Genomic DNA, 17,239 nt, shown 5'->3' with positions numbered 1-17,239 from the left:
CAACGTCGGATAGGGGGACTAGAATAAGAGACAACTTTCCGGAAAGAACAGCTGGGTCATCCTTGCTCCTGGACTGAGGGGGCTTACTGATGGGGGGGGGCAGTGAGGGATTGATGTTAATGCTCCTTCAGAGCATTGGCCTGGCTTAGTGCACTGAGACAAGAGGAGAAAGAAGACAGAGGGGAGCAGTGATCACCTTGGGATATCCCCCTGCCAACGAAGGCATTGATGTGGAACTGCAGGGTAAACATGTCTGAATGGTTATAGAGTTGTGACCTTTCGTGTATATCCCCTGCACTGTTTTACTTATTCAGACCAAAGCTTGTATCTCCATGACTCTGCCAACAGAAAGAGCCCATCAATAATGACTCAACTGAAAGAAGAGTTGCAGAACTCATTTCTATGGCACTGGGTGGGGTTTCAGAGTAGCAGCCGTGTTAGTCTGTATCCGCAAAAATAACAGGAGTACTTGTGGCACCTTAGAGACTAACAAATTTATTAGAGCATAAGCTTTCGTGGGCTACAACCCACTTCTTCGGATGCATATAGAGTGAACCATATATTGAGGAGATATATATACACACACATACAGAGAGCATGAACAGGTGGGAGTTGTCTTACCAACTCTGAGAGGCCAATTAAGTAAGAGAAAAAAAAAAAAAAAAAAGCTTTTGAAGTGATAATCAAGATGGTTCAGTACAGACAGTTTGATAAGAAGCAAGTGTGAAAATACTTACAAGGGGAGACATCCCCTTACTGGGTGGGGTGACATCCTTCTGTACACTCCATATTCTAAATACAATAGGCTATGTACTCAGCTCCATTGACTTTAATAGGGCTATGCCCACTTATACAACAGATGAGGATCTGGCCTAGTATGTTTAGCTTGGCAAAAACCATCCTGTGAGATACTAACCACCACCAAATGGTGGTAGGATGTAAATAGCAAGCATGGAGAACAGTTGTTCAGGATAGCCCAAACAGATCTAATAGGTGAAACCAAGGAACATTGACTGTACCAGAATATCTTTCCTAATTCTGGGGCCCCTTTCTCTGTCCTAGAGTCTCTTAAAGGAAGTGGGGGAGGGGGAGAAGGAGCCCTGTTACAGTATTTGCATTATTTAGAGAACATAATGGAAAACCAAAGTCTGTATTGGCCAGGGAGCATGGCCTTTCCATTGATTGTATTATCCTGTGCAATGTGACTGGCTGCCATGAAATAGGGCAATAGCCTTTCACAGAAACATGTGGTGGATAATAGGACGACAAATAGGTAATCCAGTCTAAGTGCTTGTACTCTTCAGGGATACTCACCATCTTGCCACTACATATGAGCAACCACAGTCCCATTGACCTGTGGGATTATTCCTGGGTATGTAAGTGCAGGACTGGGACCTAACACCTTCTCTAACCTATTCCTCAAGATCTGCCATAAGAGCAGAGCACTTAATCCTTGGCAGACCTGTTCTTACCATTCAGAACATTTGATGGGGGCCTCTCAATCCAATATTTGAGCTCCCTACTTTTGAATGATAAGCCAGGTGCTTTATCGTCCGAGCCTTTGTTGTGGTCTTTCCCCTGCACTATTTTAATTTCATAGTGTCTGCATCCCCTTGATTAAAAATGCAGCACTAGCTAAGAAAATGGGTTCCTGACAGCTCACATGTACCTTGTACTGAGCAAGGAGTTTCCAGAGGTGCTTAAATTCTTGCAGGGAGAGTCTTCCATTAGACTTGAGCTGCATGTGTGGTTAAGGCTTAAACGTTTAGTGGCAGCTAATCTTGGGTTTCCTAGGAGCAGGATGCCATTTAGGCCATGGCTTGCCTCACCGAAAACCAGATGCAGGAAGCCCCCCCCGTGGGAAAAGAGCCCTGCTAAAGGTATCCTGCTCCCATGAAGGTTGGAATGTCAGGCTTTAAGCTGGGGAAGGCTAAGGTATTCCTTGCTCCGAGCAGGGGTGTGAGGAGCTATAGAATGCACAAAATAAATGCGACAAACTGTAAATATAACGGAGGGCCATTAAGCAGCAAAGTTATATAGTGCCTTTCGCAGCAATGGATCGTGAGGCCGTGGCCCTGTGGAAATGCAGCCACCTTTGGGGAGGAGTAAAAGATGCTTGGGGACCACAGGGCATTACCTGTAGCTAGATTCTGGGTATGTCTACACTGCAACTGAACTTGATTGTAGCACAGGTAGGCACATCTGTGCTGGCTTTAATGTAGCCAGCACTGATAAAAATAGATGTGGTGGCATGGGCTTGAGGGTGGGCTTGCTGTGCATGTAGGTACTTAGGTGGCTAGTCCATGCTGCCACATCTACACTGTTAGCATGGGTAACAAGAGCTAGATTAAAGCTAACTTGGGTATGCCTCCCTATCTTGTCTCTGAACATACTGGGGAGGTGAACAGGCTTGAGGTGGGAGGGGAGGATAGTGCCTCCTCAGCATAAGGTGTAGAGTAGTCATAGCCCCATTAGTGGTATTAGCCCCCAAGATCTCCATGGACCTCCCTTCTGTTGCACCCTGCTCCTACACTGGCACAAGGCCTTTAGATGTAATGCTGACAGCAGGCGGGCTCAAACCTGGGACCACTGGAGCTTAGTGCCTGAGCCTCTATTGCATGAGCTAAAAGCCACCTGGCTCTTAGCTAAGGCTGTAGAGCAGACTTATCAATCAATCAATCTCCCTCTGCCACTAGCTAGGACAGAACACCACACCCAGAAGGTGTGTGGGGGGGGGGGGGGAGTTTACACACACAGCATCTCCCTGAAGGAGGTGTAATATCTGACCCTACGTGTCCTCCCACAGTGCTCTGTTCTCTGCAGGTGAGGCTGCTTCTGGCCTCTGCCTCTCTCATAGCACCATGGCTGTGGCTGCCACAGCCCTGAGAAAGCAAAGCCCCCTTACAGTGAAATAAGAGTAAGTGGGTGGTGCTGCCGTCAAACTTGGCTGAAAGAGGCTGCGCCGGTCCTTAAAGGCCAGTATAGGTCACACTGTATAGGGGATGGGTACCAATGTAGTGAATGAAAAAAATCCATCTTAAAATGGATAAAAATGGAATGGGGTGGGGGGAAGTGGCTGTGTCAGCACCCTCCATGTGTCCTGCATTCCGTGCCTGTTTAGACGGCAAGAGGGTGCAGTAACAGGAAAGCTGGAAAGACAGCAACTGGCTGCTGGTCATTTTTATTCATTTGCTGCAATCTATAATGGTCTGGCACTGTTTCAGAGTTATTCCAAGGCCCGGAACAAAAAGACAGCACGCGAGCATGCAGCGGGGAGAATTTATGTTTTCATCAAGGAGCGTTCTTGTTTTACAATGGCCAGCAATGCATTTCCAGTGTTGTCTTGTTAACAGTTGGAGCACTATGCCATCCATCTAACTAGAAGAGGTACATACCAAAGGATGAATAGTTTGCCAGGCGTTCGCCTGTGATTCAGCAGTGACACATTGCTGCTGGCCACTCCAGCCCTGGCTGATGTCAGGGGAAAGGCAATCATAGCTTCATTGTTCTTGACATAAACTTAGAGCAGCGGGCTTGGAGTTCCAGTTGACAGGCAAGCCCAGGTTTGCAGTCTTAGAGGAAGGATGGGAAGAAGTAGTGTTAGGTTGAGCTATACAGTGGATCTTACTGAATCCCAGCATAGTCCTGTGGAAGCTGTGCAATGTCCAGGACTGGGGCCAAGGCTTGTTAACCACAGTGCATGGAGAGTTCAGAAGAAGGGGACTATGTAATTAATAGAATAGGTTTTAAAGTAACTCGGGAAGGGCCTATAGCTCCCAGCGAGCTCCTGACAGCAGATTCCACCCCCCGAGGGAGTGTGCATGGCAAAGCCCTGCATACATTGTGGGGAAATTATTTGATGCGTGTGGCCAATACTTATTTGCAGGTTGTCCCAGGGGGAAGCTCAGCTGAGCCATAACTGAAGGAAAGGATAGGCTGCACCGAGGGGGGAGTTTAGTGCCTTTGCTGAAAGGATACATCCATCAGAGCTAAAATGCCTCTGCATGACTCAAAGCAGAATCCTCCGCCCGGGCTGGCCAGCCGATCTATAAGAATTGATAAAACAAAAGTGATCAGACAAAGAACAAAAATCCTCCGCCCTGGGTTAGGTCTCTACCTCCAGAGAGCAGGGCTCCAACCAGGTCACTGTTGGGAGGTGGATCTTAGGGATATGGACCACCCAGGGCTAGACTAAGGGTGTGTGTGTGTGTGTGTGTGTGTGTGTCACACTTCTCAAATGGACCCCATTGGAGGGATGTCATTCAGCAGCAACCCAAAGGTAACTAGGTCCCATACAAATTTGGTGATCTCTCTCCTCTACTGTTTGACCCCTCCTTTTCAGTCTCTTTCACATGCTGCACCCAATATTTGAGAGGTTGGGGGAGTGGTGAAGGCCAGGACTAGACTTCCACCAGGGAGTGTTGCAGGTGGGCATTGAGCTGACATGGCAGAGCTGTGAGAGAGGTAAGGGGGGTGCTGCATGTCTGGTTGGAGAGGACCTGTGACTGGATCCCATAAAAAAGCAAGTGTGCGGCCTAAGCAGAGCTGTGTGGTGATCCAGGCCTGGACCAGCAGGGCACTCCGCAGGTCAGGGCTGTGTGGGGACCCAGGACTGGAAAAACAAAGGTGCTGCTGGTCCCAGTAGAGAGCACGTAGAGGCACAGGGGCATGCCAAAGTTCAGCAGCTTGAGCTGCAGCAGCCTCTCTGCTGTCGGTATGCTCAATGTGCTAGGAAAGGCGAAGTGCTGACCTGGATTGGAGCTGGGCTGTTTCACATCTTCCTTCATGTGAACATTAATTTTTTAATAAAAATTAAGCATAACGGGAATCCCAGAGAGGTTTTTCTATTATCAGAGGTCTACCAATCTTACTGAGCATTTTCCTAGGACCATCAGGGTTGGTTAGATCTACGGCTCCATCTAGTTCACACTAGATCCAGGGTAGGAAAACACCATTAACTGGCTCATAAAGAGCTTTACCTTTCAGGAACACTTCATTGAGGAGCCTTTGCAGCTGTGAGGCATTGATGTCTGAACCCTAATGCAGAACAAAGCACACAAGTTTATAAGCACCAGGCTTCCTTACCCTCGCCCCTTTCCTTATTCTCCACTTGCTTACACCATTGCGAATCAGGAGTAAATCCACTCATGGCAGTAGAGTTACACAGCTGCAAATCTGGTGTGAGCTCAGAATCAGACCACCTGAGTCTCTGAACCACCCTTTCTTTTTAGAACAAGAATTTGTGCTGGCCATGAACCCTAACCCAAGCATTCCCATCATTGCTATGAGGCAGAGCAGTATTATCATCCCCAGTGTTGTACGGATGGACAACTCTCTTAGGGAAACCCAAGACTGAGAGATGTTAAGGTCGCACAAGGAGACAGTGCTTGAGCTAGGAATGGAACTCAGGTCGCCTGACTCCCTATCCTATGGTTTAGCTACATGACCATCCTTCCTGCCTGACTATTTTTATTTTAACTGGTAGTGGATAATTTGTTATGGAGAAGCTGGGCCATCTAAAGGAGTAGCTGATTCCTAGAGCCAAAGGGTCAGTCTCTGTATTGGCTGACCCGTGCTCAGTGTAAGTCTGAAGGTCCGGAGGAGAGTGGGGGAAAGGCATTGTTTAGCCACCTGTGTGTCCCTGGGGTGGCTGGGCACTGGTAAGGTTCCTGGAATAAGTTAGAGCAGCCTGAAGTCTGCTTTATCTTGTGCCAGCTGTCAGCAATCTTCAGGGATTGTTGCCAGAGATAAGCTGATGCAGGAGCACACTAGTGCCTTCCCCCACCCACACACACACACTTTTCTGGCCACGAGGCATAAGAGTGGATACACTGCATTTACACTTGTCAAGGCTGTATCCCTACTTTGAACTTTAGGGTACAAATGTAGGGGCCTGCATGAAAACTGCTAAGCTTATCTACCAGCTTAGCTCTGGTCCCGCTGCCACCATTCTCGATGGATTCCCTCCCTGGGAAGCCTTGAGAAACCTTTCACCAATTCCCTGGTGAATACAGATCCAAACTGCTTGGATCTTAAACAAGGAGAGATTGACCCTTCCCCCCTCCTTCCTTTCACCAACTCCTGGTGAATACAGATCCAAACCCCCTTTGGATCTTAAAACAAGGAGAAATCAATCAGGTTTTTAAAAAGAAGGCTTTTAATTAAAGCAAAAGGTAAAAATCATCTCTGCAAAATCAGTATGGAAAATAACTTTACAGGGTAATCAAACTTAAAGAGCTCAGAGGAATCCCCTCTGTCTTAGGTTCAAAGTATAGCAAACAAGATAAGCACTTTAGTAAAAGGTACATTTACAAGTTGAGAAAACAAAGTAAATCTAAGACGCCTTGCCTGGCTTTTACTTACAATTTTGAAATAAGAGAGACTTGTTTAGAAAGATGGGGAGAACCTGGATTGATGTCTGGTCCCTCTCAGTCCCAAGAGCGAACAACCCCTCAAACAAAGGACACACACAAAAGCCTTTCCCCCCCCCAAGATTTGAAAGTATCCTGTCCCCTTATTGGTCCCTGGGGTCAGGTGTCAGCCAGGTTACCCGAGATTCTTAACCCTTTACAGGTAAAAGGATTTGGAGTCTCTGGCTAGGAGGGATCTCAGCACTGTACACAGGAGAGCTGTCACCCTTCCCTTTATAGTTATGACACGCCCCCCAAATCACAGATAGTGTTGGACGTTTGGTTCCACACTGGCTGTGATTTCTTTCCTGGAGCTCTAGGAGAAAACAGAGTTAACAAGACACATGTACCTTTAGACATACTACTGATTATATAAAAACTAACAATATGTTTCATTACAAGAACAATTGTTAACCAGTTAACTCTGGGAAACTTTCCCGGGAGAGTGCATCAGCCACTTTGTTAGAAGCTCCCGAAATGTGTTGTATTTCAAAATCAAAATCTTGGAGAGCTAAACTCCACCGAAGAAGTTTTTTGTTATTTCCCTTGGCGGTATGAAGCCACTGTAGCGCAGCATGGTCTGTTTGTAGTTGGAAGCGCCGTCCCCAAACATATGGGCGTAGCTTTTCCAGCGCGTACACAATGGCGTAGCATTCCTTTTCGCTGATTGACCAGTGGCTTTCCCTCTCAGACAGTTTCTTGCTGAGAAACACGACAGGATGGAATTCTTGATCTGGTCCTTCCTGCATTACAACTGCTCCCACGCCTCGCTCGGAAGCATCTGTGGTTACTAGGAACGGTTTGTCAAAGTCTGGGGCCCTTAGCACAGGGTCAGACATGAGTGTTGCCTTAAGCTGGTTAAAGGCCTTTTGACACTTATCAGTCCACTGAACTGCATTTGGCTGTTTCTTTCTGGTTAGGTCTGTCAGCGGGGCGGCGATTTGGCTGTAGTGTGGTACAAATCGCCTATAATATCCGGCCAAGCCTAAGAAGGATTGGACCTGTTTCTTTGACTTTGGAACCGGCCACTTTTGGATAGCATCCACTTTGGCCTGTAGGGGAGTTATAGTTCCTTGACCCACCTGGTGCCCCAGGTACGTCACTCTGTTTTGGCCTATTTGACACTTTTTAGCCTTAACAGTTAGTCCTGCCTGCCGGATGCGCTCGAAGACTTTTTTCAGGTGCTCCAGGTGTTCTGTCCATGAATCAGAAAAAATGGCCACATCATCGAGGTAGGCAACTGCAGATTCTCCCAATCCTGCTAGGAGACCATCTACAAGTCTTTGGAAGGTGGCGGGTGCATTTCGCAACCCGAAAGGGAGTACATTGAATTCATACACCCCTGCCTGGGTGACGAAGGCGGACCTTTCCTTAGCGGGTTCATCTAAGGGTACTTGCCAGTACCCCTTGGTTAAGTCTAAAGTAGAGATGAATTGGGCATGTCCCAATTTTTCCAATAGCTCATCTGTGCGTGGCATTGGATAGTTGTCAGGACGAGTTACAGCATTTAGCTTACGGTAGTCCACGCAAAAGCGTATTTCCCCATCTGGTTTGGGAACTAGAACCACTGGAGATGCCCATGCACTGGTAGAGGGGCGGATTATACCCATCTGTAGCATGTCCTGGATCTCCCTTTGTATAGCCGCTTGGGCATGAGGTGACTCACGGTAGGGTGGGGTTCTAATTGGGTGAGCATTACCTGTGTCAATGGAGTGGTATGCCCGTTCGGTCCGTCCTGGAGTGGCTGAGAAAATCGGTGCAAAGCTTGTGCACAGCTCCTTTATCTGCTGTCGCTGCAGACGTCCCAGGGTCGTGGAGAGGTTCACCTCTTCCACGCCACCATTCCTTTTTCCTTCATAGTAGACACCTGCAGGCCACTCCGCGTCATCAGTTTCCTGGGCTGTAAACTGGCAAACGTTTAATTCTCTAGAATAAAAGGGCTTAAGAGAATTAACATGGTATACCTTAGGCTTTATGTTGGAGGTGGGGGAGGCTATGAGATAGTTAACAGCTCCTAGGCGCTCCTGGACCGTGAATGGTCCTTCCCACGACGCTTCCATTTTATGGGCCTGGAGCGCCTTTAAGACCATGACTTGGTCTCCTACTTTGAAGGACCGTTCTCTGGAATGTTTATCATACCAGGCCTTTTGCTCTTCCTGAGCATCCTTTAGGTTTTCTTTAGCAAGGGCTAAAGAGTGTCGGAGGGTGTTTTGTAGGTTGCTTACAAAGTCTAGAATGTTAGTTCCTGGAGAAGGCGTAAACCCCTCCCATTGCTGCTTCACCAACTGTAATGGCCCCTTAACCTCGCGGCCATACACAAGTTCAAATGGTGAAAACCCTAAACTGGGATGTGGTACAGCCCTGTAGGCAAAAAGCAACTGCTGCAACACTAGGTCCCAATCATTGGAGTGTTCATTTACGAATTTACGTATCATGGCCCCCAAAGTTCCATTAAACCTCTCCACCAGACCATTGGTTTGATGGTGATGAGGGGTGGCAACCAAGTGATTCACCCCATGAGCTTTCCACAGGTTTTTCATGTTCCCTGCCAGGAAATTAGTTCCCGAATCTGTAAGGATGTCGGAGGGCCAACCTACCCTGGCAAAAATGTCTGCTAATGCCTGGCACACACTTTTAGCCTTGGTGTTGCGTAAGGGTACAGCTTCCGGCCATCGGGTAGCAAAATCCATGAAAGTAAGTACGTACTGCTTTCCTCTGGGTGTCTTCTTTGGGAAAGGACCCAGAATATCCACAGCTACTCGCTGAAATGGGACCTCAATTATGGGTAGTGGCTGGAGAGGGGCTTTAACCTGGTCTTGGGGCTTTCCCACTCGTTGGCACACCTCACAAGACCGGACATAATTAGCAACGTCCTTGCCCATTCCCGCCCAGTGGAAGGACTTCCCCAACCGGTCTTTGGTTCTGTTCACCCCAGAATGGCCACTGGGATGATCATGGGCTAAGCTCAAGAGCTTTACCCGATACTTAGTGGGAACTACCAACTGTCTTTGAGGATGCCAGTCTTCCTGGTGCCCACCAGAAAGAGTCTCCTTGTATAAAAGTCCTTTTTCTACAACAAACCGGGATCGGTTAAAAGAGCTGAGAGGCGGTGGGGTGCTCCGCGCCGCCTCCCAAGCTTTTTGAAGGCTGTCATCTGCTTCCTGCTCGGCCTGGAACTGTTCCCTTGATGCTGGAGACATCAGTTCCTCCTTGGACTGTGGACTGGGGCTTGGTCCCTCTGGAAGCGATGCAGGTGCTGGGGCTGTTTCCATTGACTGTGAACCGCTGTTCGCTGGTGCACTATGTGGTATCTCAGGCTCTGGCTGAGCCTCTTGGGTAAGGTTATCTGCTGCTTCCGCCAGTTCAGGCTCGCTGGTGTCCTCTGGCATTGGAGTTGTAGACGGGCTTGCAAGCGCTGGACTCAGTGCTGACAATGGTTCTGGTGCTGGTTGCGTTGCCAGTTCCGGTTTTGGGACTGGCTTTGGCTGGGTCTCTGGGATTGGATCCACTACGGCTGTTGCAGTCGTTGGCAGGGGATCCGGTTCCACCACCTTTGTTTGGGTCTCTGGTAACACAGACGGGGTCCTGGTGGACGGCTCAGGAACAGGGATGGGGGTGGAAGCTTGCTTAGCCTGGCTGCGGGTGACTATTCCCACCCTCTTGGCTAGCTTCACATGGTTGGCCAAGTCTTCCCCCAGCAGCATGGGGATGGGATAATTGTCATAGACTGCAAAAGTCCACATTCCTGCCCAGCCCTTGTACTGGACATGCAACTGGGCTGTAGGCAAGGTTACAGACTGTGACACGAAGGGTTGAATTGTCACTGTAGCCTCCGGGTTGATGAGTTTGGGGTCCACTAGGGATTGGTGAATAGTTGACACTTGTGCCCCAGTGTCCCTCCAAGCGATAACCTTCTTTCCGCCCACTCTCAAGGTTTCCCTTCGCTCCGAGGGTATGAGAGAGGCATCTGGGTCTGTGGTTCTTTGGTGTGATTGGGGTGTAATGAACTGTAATCGGTTGGGGTTCTTGGGGCAGTGAGCCTTTATATGCCCCAGTTCATTACATTTAAAACATCGCCCTGCTAAGGTATCACCGGGGCGATGTTGGTTGATGGAGACTGGTGTGGTGGGGTGAGAAGGCGTCTGGGGTTTCCCTTGGGATGTGGGTGGGGCCTTGGGTTGTCCCCGGTGATAAGGTTTTGTTTCGGCTTGCCCCTTCTGATATTCGCTCCAACTGCTACTAGCTTTTTTCTTTTCTGTCACCTCCACCCATTTGGCTCCAATCTCCCCCGCCTCGGTTACAGTTTTGGGCTTCCCATCTAGGATGTACCTTTCTATTTCCTCAGGAACACCCTCTAAAAACTGCTCCATTTGCAATAGGAAGGGCAACTCTTCCGTAGATTTAACATTTGCTCCTGATATCCAGGCATCCCAATTTTTCCCAATGTGGTAGGCATGTCGGGTAAATGACACATCAGGTTTCCACCTTAGGGCTCTGAACCGCCGACGGGCATGCTCAGGTGTTAGCCCCATTCTGATTCTGGCCTTGTTTTTAAAAAGTTCATAACTGTTCATGTGTTCCTTAGGCATTTCAGCCGCCACCTCTGCTAAGGGTCCACTGAGCTGCGGCCTCAGCTCTACCATGTACTGGGTTGGAGGGATGTCGTATCCAAGGCAGGCCCTTTCAAAATTTTCTAAGAAGGCCTCAGTATCATCGCCTGCCTTGTAGGTGGGGAATTTCCTGGGATGGGAAGTGGTACCTGGAGAGGAGTTGTTAGGATGGTCTGATGCACCCTGCCTAGTTCTTGCTGCTTCCAGTTCCATCTCTTTTTCTTTCAGCTCCATCTCTCTTTTATGGGCCTCCTGTTTGGCTTTTTCTTCTCTTTCTCTCAGCTCCATCTCTCTTTTATGGGCCTCCTGCTTGGCTTTTTCCAGCTCCATTTCTCTCTTGTGGGCCTCCTCTTTGGCTTTCTCTTCTCTGTCTCTCAGCTCCATCTCTCTCTTGTGGGCCCCCTCTTTGGCTTTCTCTTCTCTGTCTCTCAGCTCTATTTCTTTTTCTTTCAGCTCCATAGCTCTCTTGTGGGCCTCCTCTTTAGCTTTTTCTTCTTTGGTAGTCATTTTCCTGGTTTTCTTGTGCTGGGTCACACCCCTCTGCAGTTGACTGAAACTGGGATGTACTTAGCTCAGGCTCCTGCTGAGTGCTGCTGAGTTAACAGAGACTTTCTAACAAGCTACTCCCGAGGATGTAAAAAGAAAAAAGAAAAAAAAACAATTCACCTTGTAAATTACCTTTACTAGATCAAAGTTTGCTCACTTATTGAACCGTTCTCTTAACAAAGGACCTTGTTAAAAAAAACTTAACACCTCTGCCTTCAGGCAAGGAGAGATAAGATATGCATCTACCTTCAGCTCTGCTTTCCAAGCAGCTAGAAGGAAAAAAAAAATCTCTTACTGGCTTTTGGGTTTAAAACGATCCCACCGCTGTGCCACCATGTCAAGGCTGTATCCCTACTTTGAACTTTAGGGTACAAATGTAGGGGCCTGCATGAAAACTGCTAAGCTTATCTACCAGCTTAGCTCTGGTCCCGCTGCCACCATTCTCGATGGATTCCCTCCCTGGGAAGCCTTGAGAAACCTTTCACCAATTCCCTGGTGAATACAGATCCAAACTGCTTGGATCTTAAACAAGGAGAGATTGACCCTTCCCCCCTCCTTCCTTTCACCAACTCCTGGTGAATACAGATCCAAACCCCCTTTGGATCTTAAAACAAGGAGAAATCAATCAGGTTTTTAAAAAGAAGGCTTTTAATTAAAGCAAAAGGTAAAAATCATCTCTGCAAAATCAGTATGGAAAATAACTTTACAGGGTAATCAAACTTAAAGAGCTCAGAGGAATCCCCTCTGTCTTAGGTTCAAAGTATAGCAAACAAGATAAGCACTTTAGTAAAAGGTACATTTACAAGTTGAGAAAACAAAGTAAATCTAAGACGCCTTGCCTGGCTTTTACTTACAATTTTGAAATAAGAGAGACTTGTTTAGAAAGATGGGGAGAACCTGGATTGATGTCTGGTCCCTCTCAGTCCCAAGAGCGAACAACCCCTCAAACAAAGGACACACACAAAAGCCTTTCCCCCCCCCAAGATTTGAAAGTATCCTGTCCCCTTATTGGTCCCTGGGGTCAGGTGTCAGCCAGGTTACCCGAGCTTCTTAACCCTTTACAGGTAAAAGGATTTGGAGTCTCTGGCTAGGAGGGATCTCAGCACTGTACACAGGAGAGCTGTCACCCTTCCCTTTATAGTTATGACAACACTACTGTACATTTTTGCACTGGTGAAAGCTAGTGAGAATCAGGCTCCTTGTCTCCTGCTCTACATTGATGCTGTAGCTCTCAGCTGCCCGACTCATGAGTCATGTAAAATCTTCCTACCCTGCCCCTATCGCTCCCCAAGGCCCTCCAAGGCATTCTGTGTGACAGACTGTGTCATTTTTCACCTTTATGCATTGATATAACTATTAACTGTGAGAGGTCTATTGTGTAAAGGCTTTTGGCAGTGATTTTGACTAAGTTAAGGAGTTCTTTTATAACAGTTTATTAAACCATTAAGAGCATCTCCTGTGAACACACACAGCTTGGCTCAGAGAGAGCTGGAATCAATTACTCAAATGCTGACTGATGTCTGCTTTCCAAATGCAGCAAGTGCAAGCTGGAAACAGTTCTGATCAGAGGGAAAAAATATCCAAGGATTATTTCTAATTGCTTGTTTAAATAAATCCCAAACAATCATCCCCTAATATAGTGAGCCGTCCATTCTATTCCAGCTCTCTCTCCCACTTTTCTGTGGATTTTGGCAGCCAGATGAATGCTGTTTTGAAGGTATCCACTTAAGGAATGATAGGCCCACATTTCCAAAGACATTTTTCTACATGGATTGATAGCAAGACAGGAGATTTTTCTTTTACAACTCCACTTGTCTTTTTATTTTTTCAGTAATCGGCTGTATTCAGGGTACCTGTGTAGCATATCTGAGGAAGACGTTTTCAGAGGAGTTGTCTTGACTCTGCTTGGGTATGTCCTGGATCACAGCAAAACATGTACATATGCAAATTAGTGACAAAAGCCATGGGAGCCAGAGCTAGATCCATATTATTCACATAGCTCTGTAGCTGTACTTTAGAATGGACAAGGTATGTACAACAAAGCGTACAGTGCTGCCTTAGAGACCCTGCAGTCTAAAGGCAAGAAGAGATACAATAGTGATCAGGCAGGAAGTGGTGTGTGGATATTATAACTTTGTAGAATGAGGGATATTTTTTTTGGGGGGGGGGGAGATTCAGAGGATTTGAAGAAGGGGGGTGAGCTTGGCCTCTCTTAAGTGGGAAGATGTTTTCAGCATAGGGAACCACATGAAGCCAAAAAGTAAGTAAATGGAGGAGCCAGGAGTAGAGAATTTTAGGTGGAGTACAGGAAATGGGAGGAAATCAGGGCCAGTTTGTCACCTGGTGCAAATTGATGTCACTATATTGAAACCAATGGCTCCCTGCCATTTTAGACCACGTGAAGAGCTGGCCCATAGGCAGGGATAGAGTTGTGGACAGCTTTGGAAGTGGAAGAAACGGGAAGTCAGTGCAGAAATTCAAGAAGAGGAGGGGAGAAATGATGGGAGCTGCCTGAGAGGAAGATTGCCTAGACAGCAGTGAATTAATACTTTAGGGCCTAATCCTAACACACATGTAGCCTCTGACTCCAATGGGATTACCAAGGACCACCTACCTGTGTAAAGTTTGCAGGATTGGGCCCTGTACTTACATATGGCAAAATATAGGTTGTTGGTTAGTGACATTATTTAAGGAAATTGAAAGTTTGTTAGTATAACTGGATAATAGACTAAACAATAGGTTTCTCTCTCCATAACAGGGCTTAATAGCGGACTGGAAAATTAATGACTAGAAATGGCTTGCGTCTCTCACTTACACCATTAACTTCAAAGAAATCACTCCTGGTTTACACTACTGTGAGAGAGCAGAATCAGTACCCAACCTCCAAAGTACAAGAGGACTGTATTGTTGAATGCACCAGGACAGGTGAGTCATAGCTCACAGAGAGAGAATTCTGCAGCTGGACTGACAGTTATACTGTGCTTGGGCTGTAATTATCTGGGCCTGATTCTGAGCTCCTGCTAGTTTAAGAAGTGTAATTCCATTGACTTCTATGGGGTTACACTAGTACAAACCAGAGAATTCAGAATCAGGCCTAGACTCTTGCAAAGACCAATTGTGTCACCCAGTCTGACAATCCGCTTTCCGCAGATCCCTGCCTTATATTAGATGGACGAATCCCTGTGTGGAAAGGGGAGAGAATGCCATGCTGGGGAATGTGACAGTGCTAATGTCTAGAGTGGAATGAATGAGTGATTATTGAGTTTGGTGGCCCAACTAAAATGAATCAGATGAAAAATTGTTGTGGAAATATTTTGTTTTTTCTCACTAAAATGAAAACACAAACATTTTGTTTATAGTCGAATGACAGGTTACATTTACTTTTCATGTGATTTTTACCTTTTAATTTTTGTAAATAAATAAAAATCTAGCTACATTTCAAAATGGAAAGCTACACCACTTCAACTTTTTCAATCTTCCCTCCCCTTTGTTGTCCAAAACTAGTTATTGAATTTGATTGGAATTCACAAATAGTTTCAGGTGACCCTAAAATTTAACTCAGCTCTACTGCTGACAGCGATTTACTTGATGAAAATGCATCGGAAAAATGCAAATTAAAGATTAAGGGCCTGATTCTGAAACTGTCCCTCACATAGACAAGTTACTTATTCTGAGAGTACTCCCTCTCATAGCTCAGTACAAAGGTGGCAGAGCTGTGCCCAGAGACATAAGAACAACCGTACTGGTCCGACCAAAGGTCCATCTAGCCCAATATCCTGTCTTCTGACAGTGCTCAATGCCAGGTGCCCCAGAGGGAATGAACAGAACAGGTAATCATCAAGTGTCGCCCTGTCGCCCATTCCCAGCTTCTGTCAAACAGAGGCTAGGGAAATCATCCCTGTCCATCCTGGCTAATAGCCATTGATGGATCAATCCTCCATGAACTTATCTAGTTCTTTTTTGAACCCTGTTATAGTTTTGGCCTTCACAACCTCCTCAGGCAAGGAGTTCCACAGGTTGACTGCATTGTGTGTGAAAATACTTCCTTTTGTTTGTTTTAAACCTGCTGCCTATTCATTTAATTTGGTGACCCCTAGTTCTTGTGTTATGAGAAGGAGTAAATAACACTTCCTTATTTACCTTCTCCACACCAGTCATGATTTTATAGACCTCTATCATATTCCCCCTTAGTCATCTCTTTTCCAAGCTGAAAAGACCCAGTCTTTTTAATCTCTCCTCATACGGAAGCCGTTCCATACCCCTAATCATTTTTTGTTGCCCTTTACTGAACCTTATCCAATTCCAATATTCTTTTTTAAGATGGGGCAACCACATCTGCACACAGTATTCAAGATGTGGGTGTACCATGGATTTATATAGAGGCAATATGATATTTTCTGATGTGAGGCAGGTGGCAGAAGAGAAAGCAACAGCCAGGGTGGGGTGGGGAGAGGAGGGTTGCAGCAAAGAGACTGGTTAGTGGCTGGTGCCAGGAGATCCATAATATTGATTCATACACCTCCGGTATCTGTCATTTTTCACATGTTCCTACCTTTGGCATCACTGGGCTGAGCCTGCTTTTCAGGTCCCTAAAAAACACCACAAGAGTCACATCAGAAAAAGACAGCCTTCTAGCATTTATTTGCAGAGGGAGGGAGGGGTGTGTGTGTGTGAGAGAGAGACAGAAAACTCCCAATCACCCTGTGATTGTGCTGACACTTTTCAGGTGTTTTGGTTCAGAATCAGGCCTTTGAACTCTGTCTAATTATCCCTGCTGCATTAGTAAGCACAGTGGGCCTGATTCTCTGCTCACATTGGTTTCAAACTGTTTCAAAGTTCACTGACTTCTCTGGAATCATTCTTGAGTTACACCACTGTAGGGGAGAGGAGAATCCAGGGCAGTGTGTGCAACAGCAGGACTAGTTTGGCAGAGCTTTCACCACCAGGAGGCACTAGGGGGTCCATCTCCACAGTCAGCTCTTACATGAGCAAAATCTCCTGGTTACCTTAACCTGAGCTGTAACATTATGAAATGTCTCTAATTTTCCTTTAGCACGTGAATACAAGATGGACATTAATAAAAAGGCAAAAGGATACCTGAGGACATTTAAAGGCAAATTTAAAATAGAGCACACATTTATAGCCAACATAAAATTAACCTGTGGACCTCACTGCCACAGGATGTTACTGAGGCAAATACAGTTGCAACTCCTAACATTCCAGTTTTGCCTTAGATGAAGGAACAAGCTCATCTCAGGCTTTGCAGCATTCCCTATGAAACCCTATGCTTGTTATAGGGCAGCAGTTCCCAGACTGGGGTCCCAGTGGCCCCTAGGGTGAGCTACCTGGTCAAATGATGATAGCTGCTCCTCCACTTTTCCAGTTGCTACCCTTACTGTCCATGAGTAGTAACTTACTACTCAGGTAGAGAAAGGATGGTGTACACGAGTTTGCCGGGGCTCGACCCGCTCCGGGGTGGCGGGGAGCCACACCAACTCACTATCCGCTGGGGCTTGGGTGCTTTGTCTGGCTGCAGGGTCTCGCCTGGCAGCCCTTGCAATCCTGAAAGATACAGGAAGCCCGACCCTGGCTCAGGGCGGGCACCAACGTTGTGTCAGGGCTCAGATCCTTAGTCAGGGTCGAGCAACAGTAAATAAAGTATTGAAGCCCAGG

General features: G+C 46.8%; 1 protein-coding gene across 1 annotated transcript in view; it reads right to left on the bottom strand.

Annotated features, from left to right (window-relative positions):
• Positions 1-17,239, bottom strand: part of CAPN13 (calpain 13) — a 77,198-nt gene that overhangs the window by 13,587 nt on the left and 46,372 nt on the right. The window contains exons 13-16 of the mRNA XM_065401481.1: positions 16,119-16,155; positions 4,980-5,037; positions 3,979-4,046; positions 1,670-1,738 (exon numbers count right to left, since the gene is read on the bottom strand). Of these exons, the coding sequence (XP_065257553.1) occupies positions 1,670-1,738; positions 3,979-4,046; positions 4,980-5,037; positions 16,119-16,155 (232 nt within the window). The remainder of the gene's footprint in view (positions 1-1,669; positions 1,739-3,978; positions 4,047-4,979; positions 5,038-16,118; positions 16,156-17,239) is intronic.

The sequence above is a fragment of the Emys orbicularis genome, chromosome 3 (assembly GCF_028017835.1).
Source record: "Emys orbicularis isolate rEmyOrb1 chromosome 3, rEmyOrb1.hap1, whole genome shotgun sequence".
In the NCBI taxonomy this organism is placed as follows: Eukaryota; Metazoa; Chordata; order Testudines; family Emydidae; genus Emys; species Emys orbicularis.
The sequence above is the reverse complement of the archived record's forward strand: the minus strand, read 5'-3'. Positions and strand labels throughout refer to the sequence as shown.